This window comes from Lagopus muta, chromosome 13, assembly GCF_023343835.1.
Source record: "Lagopus muta isolate bLagMut1 chromosome 13, bLagMut1 primary, whole genome shotgun sequence".
In the NCBI taxonomy this organism is placed as follows: domain Eukaryota; kingdom Metazoa; phylum Chordata; class Aves; order Galliformes; family Phasianidae; genus Lagopus; species Lagopus muta.
Window position 1 is genome coordinate 5,891,437 of NC_064445.1, and position 24,661 is coordinate 5,916,097.

At 35.7% G+C, this 24,661-nt stretch overlaps 1 protein-coding gene across 3 annotated transcripts in view; it reads right to left on the reverse strand.

Annotated features, from left to right (window-relative positions):
• Window positions 1–24,661, reverse strand: part of DIAPH2 (diaphanous related formin 2) — a 141,845-nt gene that overhangs the window by 115,527 nt on the left and 1,657 nt on the right. For all 3 annotated transcript variants that reach the window (XM_048959961.1, XM_048959963.1, XM_048959964.1), the window contains exons 2-6: window positions 13,806–13,838; window positions 11,361–11,537; window positions 10,188–10,292; window positions 6,118–6,138; window positions 783–922 (exon numbers count right to left, since the gene is read on the reverse strand). In XM_048959961.1, the coding sequence (XP_048815918.1) occupies window positions 783–922; window positions 6,118–6,138; window positions 10,188–10,292; window positions 11,361–11,537; window positions 13,806–13,838 (476 nt within the window). The remainder of the gene's footprint in view (window positions 1–782; window positions 923–6,117; window positions 6,139–10,187; window positions 10,293–11,360; window positions 11,538–13,805; window positions 13,839–24,661) is intronic.

Here is a 24,661-nt window from a genome sequence, read left to right on the forward strand (position 1 = left end):
GAAAACTCAAAGCTTAACCATGAGAACTTTCCTTTGCAGAAGCTTTAATGCAATCTGTAATTAAAGCTGTAACAAGTTATCAGGATTTATATGGATTAATTAAGACAATTATAACACAGGTACAAGAGGGCATAAAGCAAGTAAAGGGCAACAGAGAAACAGGGATATGCAGTACACAACGATGGAATATAACACTTAAAAAAAATGAAACCAACCCTACACAAGTATTACTATTACCCGAAAAAAAATTTAGGCAAAGAGTCAAATTTTCATTTGAAGTTTCTTATGCAAATAGGAAAACTTTTCCACAACTTCTTAGGATTTCCCAACATCACACTACTTGTTGGGTATCAGTAAGTTGAATGGCATCAGCATCATTAACAACCCAAGCTCTCTTACACATGACAAAGGTCCACCAGCTAATATTCCGCAGAAACAAAAAGAATTTAAGCAGTAACATATCAAGTCTGTCCAGTTGCCCATTGTTTACACATTAGGATAAAAACTGTGCACTTAAGACAAACTTCAGAGTGTATCTGAAGAACTGTAATTTGAGAAACTTTCCAGTTTTATACATCCAGTCACTTGCAGGATAAAGACAAGATTTCATTGCTTAAGTGTCTCACTTGATATCAAAGTAGAGCAACTTTACAGACTGTTAATATAATTTCCCCCTTGAATAAAACAAGCGATCTCATCATTTCCAGAATCAACCATTTTTAAGCATTATTGCTATTAGTCTGCTTTCAAGCATGACAAAAACCACAACAGAAATTACTCACCTAACCGGGTTGCTGGTTAAAGACACTCTCAACGATTCAAGACAGTTAAGCAGTTTTTCTTCAGCTATTCCAGATCGTAACTCATGAATATACTCTTGAGATGACAGTGTGCATTCATGCTTGCTATTTTTGAGTCCACCCTATCACAGAAAACAGAATGCTCGTTAATGTTATATAAATCATGGTAACTTTTAAGTGGGTGGCAACATATAAGGTCAATATTTTTGCATGAATTTCAAAAATTGTTCTTTTCTTCATACAACTATTAAAAAAACCTGACTGATTTTTGAAAAGTGTAGAACGTGTTACCTCTTGCATCATAAATATATTTCTCACTTTCTTGAGCAAAGTCCATGTACTACATTCTTGGTTATAAAAATATATTCCTATCTTACAGCTGTATTAATATGTTTGACAGCTTATGACACAATCTCATGTAGCAGTTACTTCAAAACATTATAAATGATGTAGAAGAATTGACACAGTTCATATCCCTGCTGTAGCACTATTACACAAGACTAACAATTTACAAAGCTATTTCAGCATTAAAGTGTATGTTAATCAGTTAGCACTCAGGCAGTGTGCAAAACAATTTAACAAATACTGCAACTAATCTTTTGTACAGCTCTGATCATTTGCAGAATAATTGATTTATTTAAGAAAAGTGATTAATAGTAAATGCAGTCCTTAAAGCCTCTGACCTCTTTAAGTTCAACTGAAGAGAACCTGATAAAGATGTGTCATGGGTGTAAAGGCAGTATTAAAAGTTTCAGACCTAAAACAGCATTTACATTTATGCTGTTTTATTTCTATCAGGATCTTTGATTGCTATGATCTTCTACCTAAGACTCCTCCACAGAACTAAAAATTTGATGTTTGTTTTGCTTCACTGAAATTCTAAAATATAATGAAATTTTGACCTACCTATGTTCCAATATTAATGCAATAACCAAGTTACCAAAACATTCATAAGACATTCTAACAAAAACAGAAGTCAAGCAGAGACTGTGAAGGTCTAAAGCCAAGAATGCCCTCAAGTTTGAGTCAGCTTTTGAAGAAGTTTGTTGCAGACATGCAAAGTGCCTTTAGCTAAACAAAATGTGCCAGTTATGCATGAAAGGACCAGAATAGAGATAAAGATAAGAAAAGGAATATAAAAGAACTACAGTCTGCCACTACCAATTTCCTAAACAAAAAGATGCTGCTATGATCTTTCATGATATGAAAGATAAACCTGGCTTCAAAGTTGAGAAGAATTAGCACTACATAATAAAAAACATAATAGCACAGAAAAACCATTACTCTGAAAGACCACAGTGTAAAGAACTAGTAAACAGGAATAAATTTACGCTGTCCATTCTGCTGCATGGAAACCTAGAGAAGATTATATACAACTTTTTCGTCTCAGAAAATAGATATTTCCCAAATCCCGAGTGTATAAATAAGAATCACAACACAAGCACTGCTGTAAGTCACACAAATATACAAAGAAAAAAAATAATGAATGCTCCAATCAGATGCCCTTATATATTAAGTTAGACCTTTAAAAAAGCTCTCTGAAATAGAACGACATATCTGGTTTTTAAAAGATTGTTTCCTGCACCAAACGCTCCCACTGCATTCTGCTGCAAACTGCAAAGAAAGTTCCTATATAGAAAAAGAATTTAAGATTCTTTCATATCTAAGCCAGGATGTGCTCTTGCTGCCTCTGTTTGTTTTTCTTTTGACAGGCACTTGGGACATCAGTTAGCTTCTTCTCTTCTATGCAGGTCCTTTCTCCTCAGAAAACTGAAAGGCCCTCAAGAAGAGGTACACATTATCAACAGGTTAAGTACAAGAACTGAGAGCAGGATCCCCTACATCTTATCGTGTTTTATGGAACAGGTATTCTCCATTGTTGGCAGTACTAAGCATCTTTAACTGCATAACAATAAGAAATCTCTCTTCTTCCCTTTTATCCTTTTCTCCTCTTCAGAACAGGTGGTTCAAAATCCATTCAAAGCCCTTCATTCAAACACTGCAAATTATGCTAAGGAATTCTCAGCTTCTTAACAGGATTATTTTCTGCAAGCATTTTCTCAGTCTCACTCAACCCATCTTTCCTCTAGACATGCTAAATGAAACACTACAACCAGGAACTGTTTCTTCTATTTCCTTATTCAAGAAGAGTTTGATTTGCGTGCTCTATCAGAGCTATGCCTCTAATGGCTCAAGTTTTAATATACATATTTTTCAGTTATTTTGAATGCACAGTCTAGGAAAAAAAAAAAAAGAGGACTACAAAGGCTCAGTTAAGTAATAAGCTCCATGTATGAGTTTCTGATAAGATCAAAGTCAAAAATGAAGTACAAAGGCTTGGTCGCAGACTAGAACTTGGAGAGATTAATTTCTAACCCCTTTGATTTTCATACTGATTTTACTTCACAGTCACTCACCTCAGTATTACAACTAAGGTACGTAATTGCTTCATTATTACGAATCATGAATCATTCACAATCACTCAAATGAAAGCTTAGGTCACACATGTAAAATTCTTCTCTGAAGAAGTTAGAAATTATGAACTTGGAAAGAAAAGAAACATGCTAAAAGGAATTCCTGGAGGTATCACAGAAAACAAATGTATAAAAGAAAACGTAGTTTGCTTTCTCAAGAAACGTAAACCTAATCAATTCAACTGTGTGCTGTATATATTCCAGGCTTTGAAAGATAACAGTGACAGGACAGACAGCTTACAATACAGAACACAGTGAAGAAAAAAAAATGTAAGCATGTCTTTGCATCTATACAATTTTTTATTCTTTGGAAAACCAAGCAATATAATTAAAGATCTAAAATTTTTATTTGCAACTTCTCTTCATCTATTTTGACAAGTGATCTCAAAGCTAGCTACACAAAAACTCCTCAACCAGTAACATTAAATATTAAAGGGGTCTTTGCAGGTGCCCAGCTTTATACACTACTCAGACATGTCACCAGAGGAGGCCAGTGAACAAGCCTGAGAACTACTGTCCAACAAAACAGGAACTCAAAAGCATTTTAAGCTTCTTGAGAAATAAGCAGGTGTTCTGTCGCTTAGTGGTGAAGAACTGTTGAACACATCCACATCAAATGGATGGGCTTTAACAGTTAAAATATGAGACCAGAAAAAACTGCACAAGCTGCTCCTCTTTGGGACACCAGATAGTTAAGATCTCATTAGATATCAAACTGCAGCTGTGTTCAGCTCAAGAACTCAAGATGTTTTAACTACTCTGCTTACACTGACACTATTTAAGTGATCAAGCAGATCAGGAATATCACAAAGTCGTGAAGGTCACCTCTTTCAATTTACCATACCTGTTACAGAACCAACTGGTACCTGCGTAATATTAATATAATGGCAGCAGTAGCTTATACTTCCCCCTCTCCCTCTCAACAAATTATTGGGGTTTTACATACTGCCCATTAATATGGCGAGAAAATAAATTTTAATTAGCACACAACAAAGCCCGATGATGTAAGTTTTATGTGTGGCAGCTCTGTTTATTTGTCCATGCATGAGTAAACATTGCACCAGCTCCTATATCAGAAATACAGACTTCACCTGGTACATAACCACTTCATCGCTCATATTATAGAGAAACATGAAAACCTATTACAAACAGCACCAACAACGTAACTCCACAACAGAATATCCAGATTAAGCATCTCACAGACAAACATATTTACAGCTGCCATTTCAAAGGAATTATCATCGCCCTGAAAAGACAAGAAAGGTAGCTAAACAGTCAGCTGAAATGGAAAGTGGCAGCAGCATGTGACATCTCTAGTTAAGCTTAAGTTAAACCTCTGCATTCTCTACAAAACAGGCAACCTTTCTCTGCAAGTTGCAGAGAATTACTACTGCAATCTCCGCAATAGTAATACTATCAACAGTCCAAAGTTCTCATTCCTAGACATAAGAACTGTAAATCTTCAGGAAAATAACTGTATGTGACATACACAACAAAAAAATGAAGTGAACAAGATAGCTGTCTGTCACCCAGGAGGCTCTGTCTGCCTGGAGGCCTTTACAGAACAGTAAGTTAAAATAAGTAATAACAGTAAGTTAAAAATAACAGCTGTTATTTTTTAATGTTATCATTCCAGTTCTGAGAGTACAACATTAATGCTCACAGATGCACTCAGCTTCCAGCAGATTAATCCAATAAAAAACAAACAAAACAAAGCCACACTGAGAAGATGCACAACATACATGCATTATTTAAACATTAAGATACAGAAGCCATACACTAAGAGGTGCATTTGTTATTTTCTATTTTGCAAATTATTTGTGCAAAAACATGCTTTTAATGCATGACTATTAATTTGAGGTCTGACAAAGAGCAAGAACAGGCATAAAGATGAAAACATCCTCCTATACTCTGTACTTCATTAACTGTTTTCCTTCATTAAATTTCTTTACAAAAAAGCTCTATTCGTGTTTTGAGGAAATGACATGGGAGCACAAATTACTTGAAACTGGTTGGAGATTAATAAAAATTCTGAGGTAACTGTTAGGCAGTTTTCTGTCAGAGGCTGTTTGGTTTTTTGAGGGCCTTTCCTGTTAACTATAAAACACAAGTACTGAACACAATCTAAGTACTAAACCTTGCTACACTTGGAAAGCTTGCTTTCGCTACAATTAAAATCTTTCCATTTCTATTTTCAGGGATCAATTAAAATGTAATAACTCCCAGAAAGTCTTTTGTATCCTTTTTCCTGGATTTATCCTGTAAATGAAACCTCAAGTTCTTGTTTAAGAAAACAAAACCTTACTAAATTCAACAATGACAATATAAAATGTAACAGAGAACCTATTAGGAGAAAAGCTATGCTGCAAGTGATCTCATCTTGAACTACTTTTCCTCTATGTTAATCCTATTTACACTGATACCCAAAAACTGACATTTTTACAACTACCCATGACTGCTAACAACTAGAACATCACAAAAACCCACATCTGAACAGATCGAAACGTGCCAACACCTAGCTTAAAATTTCCATTGACTACCCTCAATAACAAGCAAGGTAAGGCTAAATTGTACTTGTTGCTCACCATTAACAACATGAATTTTTATTTTCAAGTCTCTGAAAACAGATCCTTTAAAAAAAATAAATCAAAAAGGATCCCTCTAAATGAATTTATAATGCTAAAGCAAATCCGATTTTGGTAGTTGATCATTATTTTGATGAAAGAAGGATGCACCAATGCCCACTAAACTTTTAAATCCATGACAGAAGTCCAGATTATTCTAACCTATTCTCTAACAATCAAAACGTAAGAAGGAAACAAAACTGTCATGTTTATACTCACCGGAACTTTACTTCCGACTATCTGCATGCAGTGGTCAGCCAAGAGAAGTTATTGTGTGAAAAAGATAACAATAATAATACATAAATAAACACAGCAAAGTACTTAGTAGGATGTAGCATCACACAATTTCTTTTTCAGTGCATACTTATTACTTATTAGTACACTATTATTTATTTATTAAATCAAAATGTTTAAGAGTTACAGTTCCTCAACAGGAAAACAGTACTTCTTCTGTAAGAAAAATGATTTGAAATCATGTTCCACTGATGAATCATCAGTATTTTACACATTCATAAACAAGTAGCTAAATACCTAGCTTCACATCAACATCTTGAGAGATTAAGAGATATGCCATATTGTTCAAATGATCAGGTCAAATATTTTACATATGACACTGAGAAAGCAACAGGAAAAACAAATGTCATGCTGACTTTCTTGTACATACAACACTTCATTTACAATGCTACTTTTGAACTACTTAGATGATGTCATAGAGTTTAATTAACTTTTCACAATCAGAAACAGCCTACAGTTATAAATCTAACTTGCATTTCAGAAAAACTCATGCAGCTTTTTTCCTCAAATGCTCAGTATGGATACTTTTAATTACATGGATAATTAACCAGTGATTTACAAACTGACATTTTCTCTTTTTCATCATCAAACAGCATTTCTGCACATTAAAACAAGAAGTTGACTTCATACAGACTCAACACTTGGCAGAAAATCAGCACACCTTGGCCCTGTTCTACTACCTTATGCAAATGACCATGTTCCTCTAAAATCTAGTACTACAGAAAAGTCTGTAGGTCTTTCCCTGACAGCTACTTGCTATGATCTGAATTTGATGCTGTTTAGCCTCTACCCGATTCATTTTCTACTCATATTTTCCACTACTCATTTTGGAACCCTTTCAGAAGACAGTCCTTGCAAGTCTTTCACAATCACCTCTTCTCTCCTTGTGCTGATGAAGCTTCCTCCAGAAGCACAAGATGAACTGTCATCACCAGACAGGAAATCTTTCTTCCTAATTTACAGAATTCTCTCATCAATGTTCAACTCATTCAATACAACACAAGACATCAATAAATTCAGTTCTGAAACAGAATTCTGAGCCTTCACCGTTTCTGAAGTACAATTTTCAAATGATAAAAGAAATCACAACCACAGATTAAGCACTTGACATCAAAGGATCCAGCCTATTAGCTTCCCTGCTTCCTCTGTCCTCCAAGGAAAAGGAAAGTCTTTTTCATCCGTGGGAGAAATCAAGTTTCTTTCTCACTCAGAACTCTGAGGACAGCAGAGTGTTTCAGAAAAGCATGGACAACGTGCTGCAGATGGCATACAAGGCAAAGGATATGAAGCACTGACTTTTAAGTTTGGTTAAGACAGCAGGAGTAAATGAGAGTCATATTTCAGATGAATGGAGAGCTCAAAAGCTTTAACTAAAACAAACATGGAATGGAACTGGAAAAGCCACGTCAATTGTCCAGTGTGCTTCACAAGCCATGAGCTCTAAGCAGAAGAAAAAGCCCAAGTATCTTCAGTACAGAAAAGATGAAAAATGTATAGTTATCTGTGACCAAAGAAAGGGAGGAAAAATTAAGAAATATCATTTTTTATGTAGTGAGCAATTTCACAGAGGACAAAGCTGAAGGTGGTGTGAAGAAAATAAAAGTTTGCCAAATCAAGATGCAGTATAAACTAGTTAGGGCTTGAATTCAACTAAGTCAGCATAACAATTTAATTAAACAGAAGGTGTAATTAAAAATGAAAACAAAGCTTTGCATTATTATAAGACCCCAATCAATACTTTTACATTTGAGTTGTAGTTCAATTAAGATGTTAGCTATTTTTAGGGTATGAAGTGACAAAAAATGTCATTCATGTCTCCAAACAACTTTAAACACTTCATTCAAATGCTGTGATTCAGTTGCAAGGAGTGTATAGAGTCAGATACAAGCCCCTTTTCTATTAGAAAAAAATATCTTGCATACCTATAGAACATTCACACTGGAGCTGACAAGATCAAAGCATATGTTCACATATTTGGGATTTTAGTTTGGTGGGTTGTCCCCTCTCTTCCCCTTCCACTTCAATTGTCAGTGAGCTAATGTGTTCTCAATTCTGTTACCTCCCCCCATGCTGCAGCTCACATCGTGGTAGTAATGTAGTTTGTTAAAACTTTCAGCAGCTAGACATGCAGTGGTAGCCACGCTTTTCTTACTCTACTACTGTACCATAGTAATCAAAAGACTACATTCCAATACCATTACAAACAAGAGAGCACCATCTCCTAACTAGTTTTGGGAAAGAACTGCAGGTACTTCCACTATGAAAATTACTAGTGCTTCAACAAAAATACTCTTGTTTATTAAGAAAAATTCGAGAAATAACACTGATTAGCAAACAAAGACAAAACGTTACAACACAAGCAATAGTTCTCAGAGAGTCTAGGCAAACTACATTAACTGAAAATATTCTAAGATACACTCCATAAGCATGAATAGTTTTCAATTAACTTGTATGTTTAGCAATACAATGCTTGAAGCAGTTGATTACTCACATGACAGAGTAAAAGACTGCTGATTTTGTTTAAAATAATTACATGCAGGAAGATCACCACTGCCAGAAGCATAGGTCAGCATTTGCAAAAGTTTTTCTTCATATCACTTCATATTCTTTAATGCAAGGCAATTAGGCTTAACAATTGCATTAGGTTCTAGTTTTGATTTTTTTTTCTTGAAATTTAACTCCACCCACTTGATTCTAAAAGCTAAAAGCTCATTTAATCAAGAAGCAGATATTTAATAAATGTTATCTGTTTCTTGAAAGGATACTCAGCTACGTAGAAAGAAGTGCTGCAGCTGCTAGGTATCTGAAGAATTATTCTACTTAACAGGCTTAATTTCTAGTAAGATATTACTGCCATAAAAGGCTAAGAGTTAAAAAAAAAAAAGAATTATATATTATCCTAATTTCTAAATAAAACCATACATATTTATCTAAATCAAGAAATACACCAGCAACAGATCTCATCACATGAAGATACTACTGCTCCTTGAATATGAAAAGCTACCCTCCTCTACCACTTGCTCCCAGTGCAGATAAGCCGTAGCTTATTTAACTAATTCCTTAGAACTCAGTACAAGCTTCTTTAAAGTTCTATATACAGCAAATAGAGGCACAAACCAGAGTGCAGGCAATCTGTAGTGAAATCAAAACATCTATTTGCATTTTTGTTTCATACAACATCCATGTAGTTTTGTGATACATTCTCTTATTATGTAAAAACAACAATATTTGCCATAGTCAATTTTTTAAGCAGAGAAAAGGCATTTACAGTTTCATTTTATATCTATTTAGTGGTAATAGTCCCACTACTGCAGAAAATAAACTGCAGCTCTGCAGTATTTGAAATTATGTCTCTTCATCCCAACAAGTGTTGAACCATACATTTTCATTACTCTGAAATAGATCAACTTCAAAAATTCTTCATATAGAATCACCAACACAATTAGAAGGTCTGAATATATAATTTTCTATTCAAAAACATTTTCAAGTTGTATTTTGCAACAATCTTTTCACTAAAAGAACAACATAATGTACCTTCAAGATACTTCTTAGCAGAGTATTTAGTACCATCTCAAAGCCACTTACACTACTCAACATACTCAAATTAAGCTAAAATACTGACTTAATTTTAATTTTAAATCCTTTCAATATTTTTACTCTTTACCACTGAAAACTGTACAGATGTCATTACTGAAACTATGAAGTCATGCTGCTCTTTCCAAGTCCTTTTCATTACAAAGATTCATATAACCAATTGCACAAAAATACTACCTATCCACTACTCTAGATGAGTAGATTTGCAATTTCTTGTGGTTTACAGAACAGCATTTAGTTTTCACACTGCTCAGAAAACAAAATGCAAATTTGCAGACACAGTAGTAGATACAGCTGCAGACAGTAGAGATTTTTTGCAGCCTCCCCTTTCTTAGGAGGTAAATCTAGACAAAAAAATTGAAGTTATTAGTTCCACCTGTCCTGGAGAGACAACTACTTACGGATTTAGCAGTAGCAGAAATGTATTGGACAACCATCTCACGTTTCGTGGATAAATCCTTCTCTCTTAGAGGAGCTTTCCGTTCTTCGTTAAGATTCATGTCCTCCTGTAGAGAAAGACCATATGACACCAGGATTTTTATTTCTTTTTGTTGATGGTGGCTTTTTTTTGCTACTTTTATACTCCTTTTCCTATTTAAACTGCTCATTTTTAAACAGAGGAGACTTCTTCAAGCATATCTGTATTTCAATCTGTTTAATTCTGATCTACATGATTTTCTCAACTAATTCTGTTCCTTCAAGCATTTGGTGTTCTCCAGAGTTAGCCAAAATCATGACTACATTAGCAGCAGTTACCATTAATGAAATTTAGCTCAAAAATTAAACTAGAATATTGAACACAAGTATTCAATAAGCCTACCACATTCCTGTTGTTTCTTATAAAGATAAAAAAAAAAACAAAAAACTTATTAACACTGACAACATCCCTGCTATATCTAACCAGGAGGCTGAGATTACAAAGACTACTAACTTGCAACAAGGCTAGGTGTGAAAGTGTTCCACGTAACATATTTAAAACAACCCTAAAAAAAACCTAAAAACGCAGCATCCTACTAGATAAATAAAATTTGCATAAATCATAGATAGTCTCATAGAATAGCTTAGGCTTTCAGAGATCTAAAAGTCCATGCATTTCTTAACCCTGCCATGGACTGGTTCTATCCTCCCAGATCAGACTGCCCATGCCCATCCAGCCCAGCCTTTAACACCTCCAGGGACAGGACATCCACTTTTCTGGACAGCCTATACCAGTGCCTCAGTCCTTTTTTACTTCTCAGAGTAAAGAACTTGTTCATAATACCTAACATAAATCTCCCCCTAAGCATGTGTTTCTACTTAATAATCAATTTATTAAAAACCAGCTCTCAACAATAATGTCCAACGACTGCAACTATGAGTTATCTTAATGAATAACCAATAGCAGTAGCTTGTTTTTTAATTTTATTTCTGCCTTTTTCTTTTGCTTCCTCTAAAAAAGTTGCTGGTATTCTTTATGTTTAAATTACATGGGCATTCTAAGTCACTCAATTGTTTATGTGCCAGTACTTCCAAATCAACATTTTGAAGTTACTAGTATGTAATAAACTCAAACACACACTCATAAAAGACCTTACCATCATCTTTTCAAAGAGATCCATAACCTCCTTTTCAGATAAGTTCATGCACCGTTCATCCAGAAGCGCCTGGGCGAGTGGAATTTCACTAATAGTAGGTTGTGTGTCAACATGGTGCTGAATTAACGGTTTTTCCTTTCTCACTGTTGATTTCCTGAAGCTCGTTATTCTGTCACGCTGCAAAGATATCCATTTGAAAATAAGCAGAGATCAACAGATAAAAAGCAGAGATGTTTACTCTATTACATGGTAGTAATACACACATTTTTTAATAATTTCAGCAGCAGAGGTAAAACTCAAACAACTTGAGCAAAAGGCATATGACTATTACTCACAGTTTCAAAAGTATACTACCTGTGTCAAATTTCAAAATCTTGATCTTTTACTCCCTAATTATCCTGAGAAGAAAATATGGAACCACAAAGGTACGTCCAGTGTTACCTCACCTCTAGAGCTCTACAGCTTTAGAGGACAACTGAAAAAGCTAGTGCTGGAAAGAAAGCATTCACAAGTTCAGATTGATAAAAACAATCCTGCGGATGTAAGATAAACTTTGAAGAGGAATTAATGCTATTTCACAATTCCTTGAAGTGCTTTTGAGCACAGATTCCTGAAACTAATAGGCAATTTTCAAAAGCAATGTAACAGATTACTCACGTAGAAGCAGCCATTCACAGTTAAATACGTGTGAGAGACATTAGTAAAAGCGTACCACAGAATGACACTGGTTAAGGCTGACTTGTTATATACCACACACCCAACCCCCTTCCCTTTTTTATTTTTATTAAGCATGCTTATCCAGTTAATTTGTTAATATTGGAAACAACCGAGAAGTACACCTTCCTTACGGGGCCAATTGTCACTGTATTATTTAAAATCTATCTCTACTCTAAACAGAGATGGATAAAGAGTTAGAAATTATTTCAGTAAAACTGCTGTAATAGACAGAAGCTAAGTAGATAAGTCAGTATATATGCATGAACATACATACATATACACTGGGAATGTTAGCTCTACATAAGATTTGGTGAATTAATTGTTTCCATCAACAAATACTAGCATATTTGTTCTAGGCATGGAACAGCCTATTAAGACGTGCTTTCATGTAACAGCAGCTTAAGTAGAGTTACCAGTATTGTTCATAGCATTTACCACAATATCTATCAAGACATATAAAACAAAATTTATGTTGTCTGAAATTACAGAATATCTGTAGACACAACAAATTCAAAGGAGTATTTAATTTGGAGGAAATCTGGATTAATTTTATATTAGTCTAAATCGTAGTGAATTTTAAGTACTTTGGAATACAAGCTACAGTAATTGTTGATTTTTTTCCTCTTTCATTCTACTGCGGTAGTTTTTTGTTGTTTCTGCTTGTTTGAGGTTTTTGTTTGTTTGTTTTTCTGTATGTTTTATTTTGAGATTTCAGATGTCTTTATTTCAAATTCGTGAACAGTGAGTATCCCTAGATAAGCTGCCAGCCCGCTGAATTCTTAGGGAGTTATGCTTGTTTGTGGATTTTTTTCCTCCTCCCTCCCTCTAATAAGTCTTAAATTTGTGGACAGAAACACATTACTTAAAAGGATATTATAACAGCCTTTAAAGACAAAAAATAAACTCTAAAAACACTTTTCTCTTACAATAATAGTTTACTTACGGATCTTGGAAATCGAAATTAGGGCATATCCTACTGAAAATGCCACAAGATATTACATAATGCTGGAATGACAGGACCCAAATTAACCAACTAACATCAAATGCAGTTCTATTCGTCCTCCTCTTTAATAAGTGCCCTTTCAGCAGTCAAAAAGTCACTTAAGATCACTTTTCATTGTAATGTGATGTTTCATTAACAACAAATTTGTTTAACTGCACTGCAACGTAAGACCACTTCAAAGACAAAAGAATCTCACAGATAAGTAATATGGCTAACTGAATGGCCAGCATGGCTTAACTTCCGGATAGAGAAAGCATAGGTTGGTAATTTTACTACAGTCTATTTCAAAATAATGAAATAATATCAAGATATGGAAGTATTCAAAATTACCAACTTAATGCTTCTAAATACAAAGTGGGTGCTTGAAATGCAGTGCATTTTCATTAGCCTAAGTAATTCCATTTGGATCATTTGGCTAATTTTGAAGAACCGCTGTAGATCTCTACCACTGAAAAGAAGGCCAAAGGAAATAACACCAACAGTTTCAACACATCCATAGTATTAGCAAAATATTTTGAATATGCTCAATGATACCAATTTGAGAAATAATTGAAGAAGCTTCTCAAGTTGTTACAAATGAAGGCACTGAAGTACAGTAACTCAATTTTCTAAAATGTAATGCTTTATATCCTTATAAGAACGTGTCATATTGTCCACAACATTTGGAGTAAGACAGCATGCAGTGTGAGTTATCATTGCAAATTAAGACGTTCCAAAGACCTTACCACATCATCTGCCAAAGTTTTTATTTGGATATTCTATCAAAACAAAAACACACACAAATAAAAGAAAAAAAAATTACCTACTGTTTTAGAATAAAGAAGTCTATATTTCATGTACTTTAACATTAAAAACGTAGGAAGGAGGAACAACAGGTTCACTCTTAAAAACTTTGATGAAAAATAAACATTCAGATGTATTCTCACCAGTGGATTGACCCTGGCTGGCATGCAAGGCCCTCTCATTTCACCCATACACCCCAACAGAACCCAACAGAATTACAGGGCCAAAAGTAAAACAAAATTCATGAGTTCACTTAAAGACAGTTTAGTGAGTGAAGGAAAACAAACAAAAGTAAAATAAAACCCCAACTGGATACAGAAGATGCAACTCACCACATTCAGACCAATGCCCAGATAGACTCTAAGCAACTGCTACTTGGGCAAAACTCCCAACCAGTCTTATGGCTGAGTATGATATAACACAGCATGGAATGTTTCCTTGATGAGTGCAGGTTAGCTGTCCTGGCTGCGTCCCCTCTCAGCCTCCCACCCATCCCCAGCTTACTGCCTGAGAAGTTGTAAGAAACAAGAAAAAGATCCTTGACACTGTAAAAGCACTAATTAGTCAAAGCTAAAACACTGGTGTGTTATAGAAACTGTCTTGGTCACTTATCAAAAACACAGCAGCAACTGGAGTGCTAATAAATAAATAAATAAATAAATAAATAAAGAACCCACCGCACTCCTTCCCAGTCAGACTCTGGACACACAGCTAGAATATTTTTCTCTTACTACTCCAGATGCTAACATAAATCTCCTACCTTTCTAACTGCATCTCAAACATGTTCCTTCCAGCTACACCTCTTACATATTATCAAGGCGTAAATTTAGTATGAGTCAGGAGTAAAATACTCCAATATTGAAATTAAAACTAAGATGCCCTTAGTCTGATCAGACTTTCTAAAATGAAGATTATTCAGCAAGAAGATCAAGAGGAAAAATATCCAACCATGATTTCAGAGACAGCTATGTAAGCAATAAGTTCTGGAACTCAGGGTATGTTTCAGCTGTCACTTCTACCAAAAATACCTTTTTCCACCTTTCATTTTAGCACTGTCAATCTCTCCCAGAACTTCCAGCAGGATAACCTACTCCATCTCTACCTTTATATTGCATCTGTCACTCAAAATCCTCTGGGCAAAATACTGAATATGAAAGCAAGATACCTCACACCCTTTTTCCCCTTAGACATCTCCAGCTCACTTCTCCAAACTCCTTACAGTACACAAGGTACAGAGCTGCCTGTAGCTACTCAAGATAAGCACCGCATTTAACAGGTGAAAGTGATCCTAGCTAGAGGCAGAGGCAAAGCAGTTGTGCCTGCATATTCGCACTGACACTCAGATTGACAGTCTCTTACACTAACAGTGAAATCACACTGTCTTTTAAGTACTGCTTTTGATCTCATGTAAAAACAGAAACCAAAAGTTTTCCTGCCCAAGAGGAAGTTTAAGGTATCACAGTTTTCACAGTCAGTCCTCCAGCATTATTCTTTCAGCCACCTATAAAACAGCCACAGCACTACAAGACAAAAGGAGATTAATCCTTACCAAGCTTGCTGAAGACATCAATTACTGTACTTTATTCCCACATCCAAGAGGAGATGGACCATTCAGAAGTGAGCAATACCAGGAAAAGACGACACGCAACTTCCACGTGAAAGTCAGAGGGCCACCAAGCTTTGTGACTAATATCAGCAGAGGGGTAGAAAGCTAAAAACATTGAGCTGGAGCACTGACTGCCTCAGCATTGCTCTCAAATAGGAGGGAAGAGAAAACTGAGGCATAGTAATCATACTGTACACTGGTCCTCAAAGGACATTCTCTTTCATGAACAGTTGCACTTCCACTGTCCAATTTATTTACAACACAGTAGAACCATTCCCAAATAACAGAGGTGGAAGTACAGCATTATGCTTTGATGAAGTTCCCATCTGTAAACTGATTACTATTTAACTCTGACCTTTTTAATTCCTAACCTACGCATTCATAGTTGAACTTCATAAAAAGCCTGGGCACATAAGATAGGCTTCCCAACTCCATTAAGGTTAATTTACACTGCTCTGAGATTCAAGCTAATTCCTGAATAAATTTGAGATAAGCAGTAAAACCATCAGTTAACATTTAAAAACTATTGTTTCACAAAAAAAATTAATAGTATGTAACTGTTCATGGGTAATTTAAGCACATAAAACATTACAGCATTATGATAATACAACTGTTCTTGCTTACTTCCTCCTTTAACAACACTTCGCATTCCTCATAGTCCGTTACAAGCACCTGGAATCCTGAATTCCTGCTCCTTTTTAACAAGAATTCCCAACTGTATCAAAGTAAAGTGATGCTACTGGCTTCCTCATTACTATGTACAATGTAATTCCTCTCTATTCACATCCTGCTTCACTTCCTTCTTGCCCATAGGACAAAGAACTTGCCCAGGAAGCTGCTATAAACAGGAAAGAACGGCAAAAGGAGGAGAAAGCCCTTGTGTATATCACAACAGCTGTAATTTCAGTTTAAGCAGCTGCTGTGATTAATAAGTTGCACTGTAGTCCACACACGCTGGTATTTCTGGATCTACAATTTCTATTCTTTGAGGAAAAGCCAAACTTCATTGCTACAGCATTTGTCCAGGTTTTTTGTATTATATCAAGTGTATTACTAGTGGGGGAAAAAAAAAAAAAAAAGTGACTTTACCAACAACTTTTCATGAAAAGATCAAATACTGCTAGTAGTTCCTTCGAAGGCTTTGATTTGCTGATTGGGTTCTGCAGTATTTTGGTAGTTTATTTAACTTTTAAATAATAAAAACAAATATGCATACCCTCCCCTTCTTAGAGTTTACCAAAATGAAAATGCTTCATTTTTAAGAAACTTCCCAATATTTCATTGAATCCTTCACTGCATGGGCATTGTCAACTTTCACAACTTACTACGTGTCTTCTGCTCTACTGTTAATTAAATTCCCTCCAAACAGCTATTTTTTATTTTTTTTTAACCTGTTTAGCCCTCTCCTCAAATAGTAACAAAGGAAATTTCAAGTAAACTATGACATTCACTTTACTATCTGTTCTACCTACAAGACCTAGAGGTCTTTCAGAGCTAAAAAAAAAAAAAAAAAAAAAAAAAAACCCACACCAAACCATCTCTGCAAGACACGTAGTACATACAAACTGAGCCCACCACTTTTACTAGGCTATACTTTTGGGCACTGCCAATTGGAAAACAAGCATACAGGAAGGAACAACACAGACTTGCACGTAAGAATTAGAGAATTTTCTCAAACCAAAGCACAGTAGCTCAGTGACTTAAAAAGAACTCTCATTTTTAAAGTTAGCCACGCACTGCTTATCTTAAAAGAAAAATCATTCCACAAAGGATCAATGCAAGGTTCAAAGCATATAGTTGTAGTTAAAAGAGCTGCATGCATTGAAAAGGGTAAAAACTCTTCAGTAAGAGTGAAGTTCAACCTCACAATAAAAAAAAATTATCCCCAGTTCTTAAAAATAGATATAAGGTGGCAACTTATTTTTGCTACTCTGAATTGGCCAAACTCATTAGCTTTATGATAGCTTTTACACAGTCTAATATGTTCCATAACATATCTGTACAGAACAGCTTCTTGCACACAGAATAGGCCAGAAAAAGAAAGGAATACGTAGAGCCAATTTGATGCAAATCAAGTATTGCTATCTAGCAAAATATCTTTGTTACACTGTAATGAAAAAGCTTAAACAATAGCTTGTATGCAAGCATCAAACTGAGATTAAGTTTGCACTTAAGAAGTCAAGAATTATTTTGGAAAAACTAGATCAAAACAAGTGTTCCAGAATGTTACTTCAAATGTGCCTCACAATAACTCGGCTTTTTTAAAAAAACATTCCCTAAGCTAAAAAAAAAAAAAAAAAAAAAAAAAAATAGAGTTCAGAAGTCAAACAGTTGTATTTTTGAAAATAAGTAGCTAGCAGAGATGCAGGGCCTAATATGGTACTGACAGGCACTGCCAGCAGAAAAAAAAAAAAAAAAAAAAAAAGCTCTGCCAGTCCATCAGCATTCAAACAATCCATCTACCACACTGGTACCTTTAGCGCTACACTGCATTCACTTGTAATGCAGTCCCAGAACTTGATTCAGTGACTGATTGAGTGATTTCAGCCTGCTCTTACAGGAAAAAAAAAAAAGAAATTTTCTTCCAAACCTAAATCTAGGTGCAACAAAAAGAATATGCTGATACTGACAAGGTATCCTGCACAATACCAGCACAGAACAGACAACTCTCTAATAAATTATGTGGAATTCCACCAAGCACAAAATAGGTACAGAAAGTTGTATATGCATCTGAAAGGATTTTTGAAGTTAGTTGAATGCACTTCTAACGTACCAAGTTTATAGTAAATGAAGCTTAGGAATTGTAGCTTATGAAGTAAGCTCTCTTATCAAGGAAAACATGAAATGTAACTGACACTCAACTACCTCAGTTCCTTTTTTTCCCCATAAACATTGTTCTTCAAAAAAAAAAAACCACCAACATTCAAGTATGCAGTATCAAAGTTATTAGACTTGAACATGAAGTTATTTAGGTCTACTATTAACACATTGGTATTTGGATATGTGGCCCAAAAACTAAATACATGTGGCATCATCAATATATATGCCTAGCTCTGCAATTCAAGTACATTAAGAAATAGGATTTGATTATTTTCTGCATTTACACTGCTGACAACCATTGCAGTTCAATATGCTCTTTCTTATGCAAATACTTACCTATTCTAACAACTGGAACGCTACATGTAACTGTCTGAACTATTAATATCTGTCAAATTTTCATCTCCTCACACATAATCGAATGCAAATATTCCAGCACAGATCTATTATGAAGCCACAGTTATTTTAGAAGTTACTTAAATCCTACAGAATGAAAGTAAATCACAGCACAATCTGAAGAACCAAAATGTAACAAAAGCAGAAAACTATATTATACAGGTAACTATACGTATCTAGTGAACCTCACATTGTATTAGTGCTTGCTTTTTTCCTCATGAACGTAGCTTTGTGAGAAACAAAAACTACAGACATCCTTGAATGTCAATATTCTAATAAGCATCATTAGCTCTCGCCATACTGCTAACTGAAAGACTCTACACCTAACATTTCTCCTGACCAAAGTACTTATTTTTCTCTTTCACAATCATCCCCAAAATGTACACGGTTGTAAATGTGTAACCAACAAGCTGTGGCACAGAGGTGTCATCAAGAGACATCACTAGGAATATTTAAGGTCTCCAGTTATTTCTTCTCATTTTTATGCCTAAATATTCATTATGATGTGGTTTGTAAGTGCAATCCCACATAGGACAAAGTGATTAGCAATTAACTAGCTAAATCCTGAAGAAACAGGAAAGAACGAGCCTTCAAGGCTCAACCTATATCCACCTGCACATTTATTGCAACTCCACTGGCCTACATAACAAAACTACAACTGCTGCTCCATTGCTTGTATGCCTCCAGTCCTACAGCCCCAAGTGTTCGCATTTTGTGGTACTAATTCTCTACTGTTTCAAACTTAGTAATTTTATTTAGAAATTTGTCTTAGACTAAGAGAGAACACTGCTTTGATAGTTAATATTCTGCTTTCAACCCATGCTGAATTAAACAGTTATTATTAGATGGCTGACAAGCAGTCACAGTCATATCTAATAGTGGAAACAAACGAACTTAGGAGTTCTAGTAAACAATCAAAGAACAAAGGAAATAAATGAGATTTTTTGTACTGTTTCTTGATCTCATTAGTCCTACTGCCACACAAAACTCATCAAAGCATTGAGGTGGGCATGCAGACTAGGCCAACACTGCTGCCCAAGAAAAGCTGATAGCCTACTCTTCTCTGTTTTTTAAGAACTATTTTTAAGTCCACCTCAAACATTTTAAGCCTAGCAGTAAGCAATATATTTAAAACCACAAACATTGGCTACATATTCAATTCAGGACATTTATCAAAAAAAATAAGCAACTGCTTCAGCATTTCTTTGTTACCCTTTTCCTCCATATAATGGATTTTCCACTGCAAAGCTTTACAAACTTACTTTAAAAACTCACTTTAGTGAGTTCAGCGAGAACTTTAGTCTATTAACTATTAGAAAGTTATAAATGAGAGCAGGAGCTCTAGGGATGGTCTCTCCATCAATACCATCAGGAAAAAAAAAAACACAACTATTTCATTCATAAGGAAAATTTCAGTTTGATACAAAAAATAACATCTAATTTGAAGTTGGTCCAAATTAGCTTTGTCTACCTGCAACTTCATAAATGCTACACAAACAACAAGGAAAGACTTCCGACTGTTAATCTTCTCATAATGGAAGAGCAGGTAGTAGTGGTGAGCTTATTTCCTCCAAAATAAAGTTATTAAATGATAAAAGAATAACCAGGATGCACACGTTGTAAAAACTATGCAAAAAAATATGCATTTTAGTAATTTCCTAATTTCTTGTGGTTTTAAACTTAAACAAGTAAACTGATGAACAACCAACTGAAATGAACAGTAGCTTCAGCAGCAACAGACATCTTCTAGTGTCCCTAGGTATGGGTAGCAATTAAAGAATCACAGGAATTTTCTTAGACATTTCTGTTTATTTCTAAAGAATTGAAATTGATTAAAAAAAACTAAAAACAAAAAAACATGAAGACTCCTTGTAGCCCACAAGATAATTAAGTTTAATCTTTTCATTCTCCTGAGTCATCAACAATCATTAATGTTTTACAGGTTGTTTGTAATATACAAAAGTTTCTCCTCTAAAGCCTAGAAAACACCTGTCCTATTTGATATGCATACTGCCAGTTCTCTGCAAATCTCTTCCACATTGCCTCTGTGGAATCTGCTTTGTTTGCAAAGCTTCCTGTATCATCCAGAATATCTCTACAGTTTTGTCTTACAAGTAGTAGTTCAGGAAGTTCAATTACCACAAGCAGATAGTCTTATCACTCTATCACCTCATTTAAACAGTGTCAATATCAACTCACACATTAAAAGCTAAAGCTAGTCAGCGCTATGCCCCGCTCCACCACATTAGAATTACTGCCAAATCAGTATCCTTTCCTGCAATAAATGAGTTTTCTTAGGACATCAATTCCACCCTTCAGTAATGGTTGCACCTTAATTTCAGTTGTGTGAAGCAAGAATCCTTTGAGGCATTCACTGATTTTACTAAGACACACTGCAATCTCAAACAACGCATTTTATTCATTTGCCAAAATCTGCTTAATCTGACTCATAGCTCATGTACGCAGAATACAAACATCTAAAGGAGTCATCTGTAAAGAACATATTCTCTCTTCACAGAAGCGTGAGACCCAACAGCCTGAGTTAAACAAGGTCATGAGATGTAGGTTCTGTAAAACACTGAGTGCTCAAGACTATTGACAGTTCACTTAAAGCATTCCTGCCCAAACATGGGTGGAGCAGCATAGTTGAGAAACCTATCAGGCAAGCACAGTCAGTTTACTTCTGTATATAAGTTAACTGATAAAAGCCCTTATTCCACTGTTGGACATTAGTTGATGGCACATTAGTCAGAGTATTGGATTTTCAGTTTTTGATTGATTTCTGAGAGCTCAGAGAGTTTAAAATGCTTCAGTATGAAGCATAAACAATTTCCGTTTTTAAACTCAAGTATGAGTTGCTCCTTGTGGGATGAATCATCAAATCCACATCATCGCATTTACTTGCATTCCAGCTAAGTAATCTCTCTCCTACCCCTAACATTTTTTAACCCCATTTTACAAGCTCTTTGTCTCAATCTACTTTTAAAGACAGTGCCATACTCATATCACTGCCCTTTGTGAAAACTAAAATTGTTGCTAAGTTATTTTTATCACTGATGAAACCTCACAAAGATGAAATTAACGTGGAGTAATGAAGCATGCTTTCAGCGTGGCACTAGCCACTACATGCACAGAAATACTTCTCTTTTATGCTAATAGAAAATCAACAGGATATACTACAAAACCTTGACTCAGACAAAAAATATTGACCATGTGAACTTCTAGCTAGGCAGCATTCAAACAGTCAGGAAGCACCATATATCCTGTTCTAATGACGTCTTTTTAAGCACTGATTCATATCATCACAGACATCTGAAAATATCTCAGGTGTCTCACCCTAATTCCTGCTCAAAAAGCTGAGTCAACACAAACCACGCTGCTAGAAGCTTCGTCCACGTTTCCAGGTCTCAAACCTTTCCAATGACTAAGACACACAGTACCTCTGATCAACCAGTTCCAAAGCTTAATCACCTTTCAAATCACTTTTTCCTCTAATTCCCAGTCAGAATTGCTCCTGTTTCACTTTTCCACTGCCTCCCATTCTCATCATATGAACTTTTGTAAAAAGCCTGGCTTCAGCTCCTCATGTGAAAGGTTTGAAAAGTCTTGAAAAGACTTGAGAAATATTTGGGTTCAGCTACACTATGACAACCACATTCAAACAGACCCAACACTTTTGAACATGCACCTGTTTCCTACGCAGCCAAAAAAACCTAAATAATTCTTTTAGTGTTACTACATACTTACTTTAGTGTTAGACACAGCAAACAATAACCAAGTTAAGGACTAAAACCCAGAAGTCTCAGCAATTTCTCTGACAACTTAATTTAGTCTGTTTCCACTAATTTAAGAGTATGCCTGCTATATAGGCAAAACAAGCCTGTTGCCAAACCAAGCTAAATATGTAGCTGTTCGCTGTTGTCTCACTCTAGCCCATGCGCAGGGCTGGCATGAGATCAGATGATTGTTTATTAAAACAATTTCATTTTTTCCTGCTCATTCCATTATAAACAAAAATCGTGGCAGAAACACTAGGCACTCATTCCCACCTCTAGTCCTTGCATTAGCACAAAATGATATGAAAAAAGATTAAATCAGAGCCCTTCCAGTGTTGCCTGGAACATAAAATTTTCATAAAGATTACTCCCATTCACACACACTACTAGTACAAAATCTGGAGCTAAATTGTCACTCTGCAGTTCTGTCAAGTTCAAAAGGTTACATTAGACTTACATGACTCTCAAAATAACCCAAATCAGAAATAAAATAAAGTTCTAATGCAGCTCAACTTTGATTGCATATGAGAATATCAACTTAGCTGTCTTACAGAAAACTGTATCATAGAACTGTTTGGGATGGAAGGGACTTTACTGATCACCTATTTTTAATCCCCTGCTATAGGCAGGGTCAGCTCTCACTAGACCTGGTTATACCCAAAGCCCCACTGAACCTGGCCTTGAACAGTTCCATGGATCCACAGCTTCTCTGGGCAGCCTGTGTCAGTGCCTCACCACCCTCTGAGTAAATAATTTCCTCCCACTGTCAAACCTGAACCATTCCTATTTCAGTTGAAGACATTACCCCTTCTCCTATCAATACCCTGATAAAGGGTCCCTAGCTTTCCTGCAAGTCTTCTTCAAATACTGAAAGTTCTCCCCAGAGCCTTCTCTGGGGCTGAACAACCCCCCACTCTCTCCACCTGCCTCCATAGGAGAATGCTCCAGCTCTCTGAGCATCCTTGTGGCCTCTAGTAGAGGAATAAGAGTTACCTGCCTCAACTTGCTGCCCATGTTTCCTTTAATACAGCCACCCCCAAGATACAGTTGGATTTCCAGGCTGCAAGCACACACTGCTGCTGGCTGACACTGAGCTTTTCATCCCCAAACCTTTCTCCTCAGAGCTAATCTCAATCCATTCTCCATTCAGTCTGTATTTGTGCCCCAACCCATGCATGCAAGAATTTATACCTGGCCTTGTTGAACTTTAAGACATTCCACATAAAAATCATTCCCCTTCATCCTTCTTCCAAAGGCCTGATGCCAGACACTGAAAATAAATCTGATGTTATATGTAGCTACATACCCTGTCCCACAAAGTCCCTTTCAGTATGCCACTTCATATTTGCGATTATTGAAAAGAGGCATACCTCTCTAAGTACATCATACAGTTCCAAACACTAGCCAACAACCTACAGGTGGATTCATCTATCTAACTCTATTGAACGTTTGTAAATTATAAGCTGTGAACCAAGGAAATTTCCATACCAAAATTTATGTTTCATTTACAAACTCAGTGACAATTTCATACTTGTACAAGCAGCATGGATTTTCTTAGAAGTCTCAACTATCCTTCTTATTTGCACAGTAAAGATAAGTACATGCAAGGTAGCTCTCGAACAGCCAAAAGAAATTGCTAGCCTCAGCAGAATTAGTTCCTTATTCAATGTTTAAAAATGCAAAATTTATAAAAGATTATTCTTCTATATAATGAATGATGCCTTTCCCTGGTTTGTCTTGTTCTTCCCTTACAAACAGACACCATTAACATTAAGTAATAAATCTGTCTGCTCACATTGCCTCAACTTCAAATACACTTTAATTCCATCCTTATCCTTTCTCAAAGGTACAACCCACTTCATTACAGCTTGATCCAGAGTTTGCATACATCACATCCAAAATAAGACATCTCCTCACCCAGTCAATACATCCACCCAATTATATCATCAGAAGCAAGTCACTTGACATTCTGAAAGACAGAACTGCCCTGACTTCAAGCAAGGTACCACCATTCACATTCACGTTGTTGCTAGCGTGTAATTATCTCCTCAAAAACCGAAAGCATGTCTGCATACAAACTGAAATACTAGTGAGATATATTTCTCCCATTAAGAGTAGCAAAAAAATTCAACCCTACTGACTCTAGAGTAACTGATGAGAGCATGCAATAGAAATAGCTGGCCTACTCAATCCAATTTTGAGC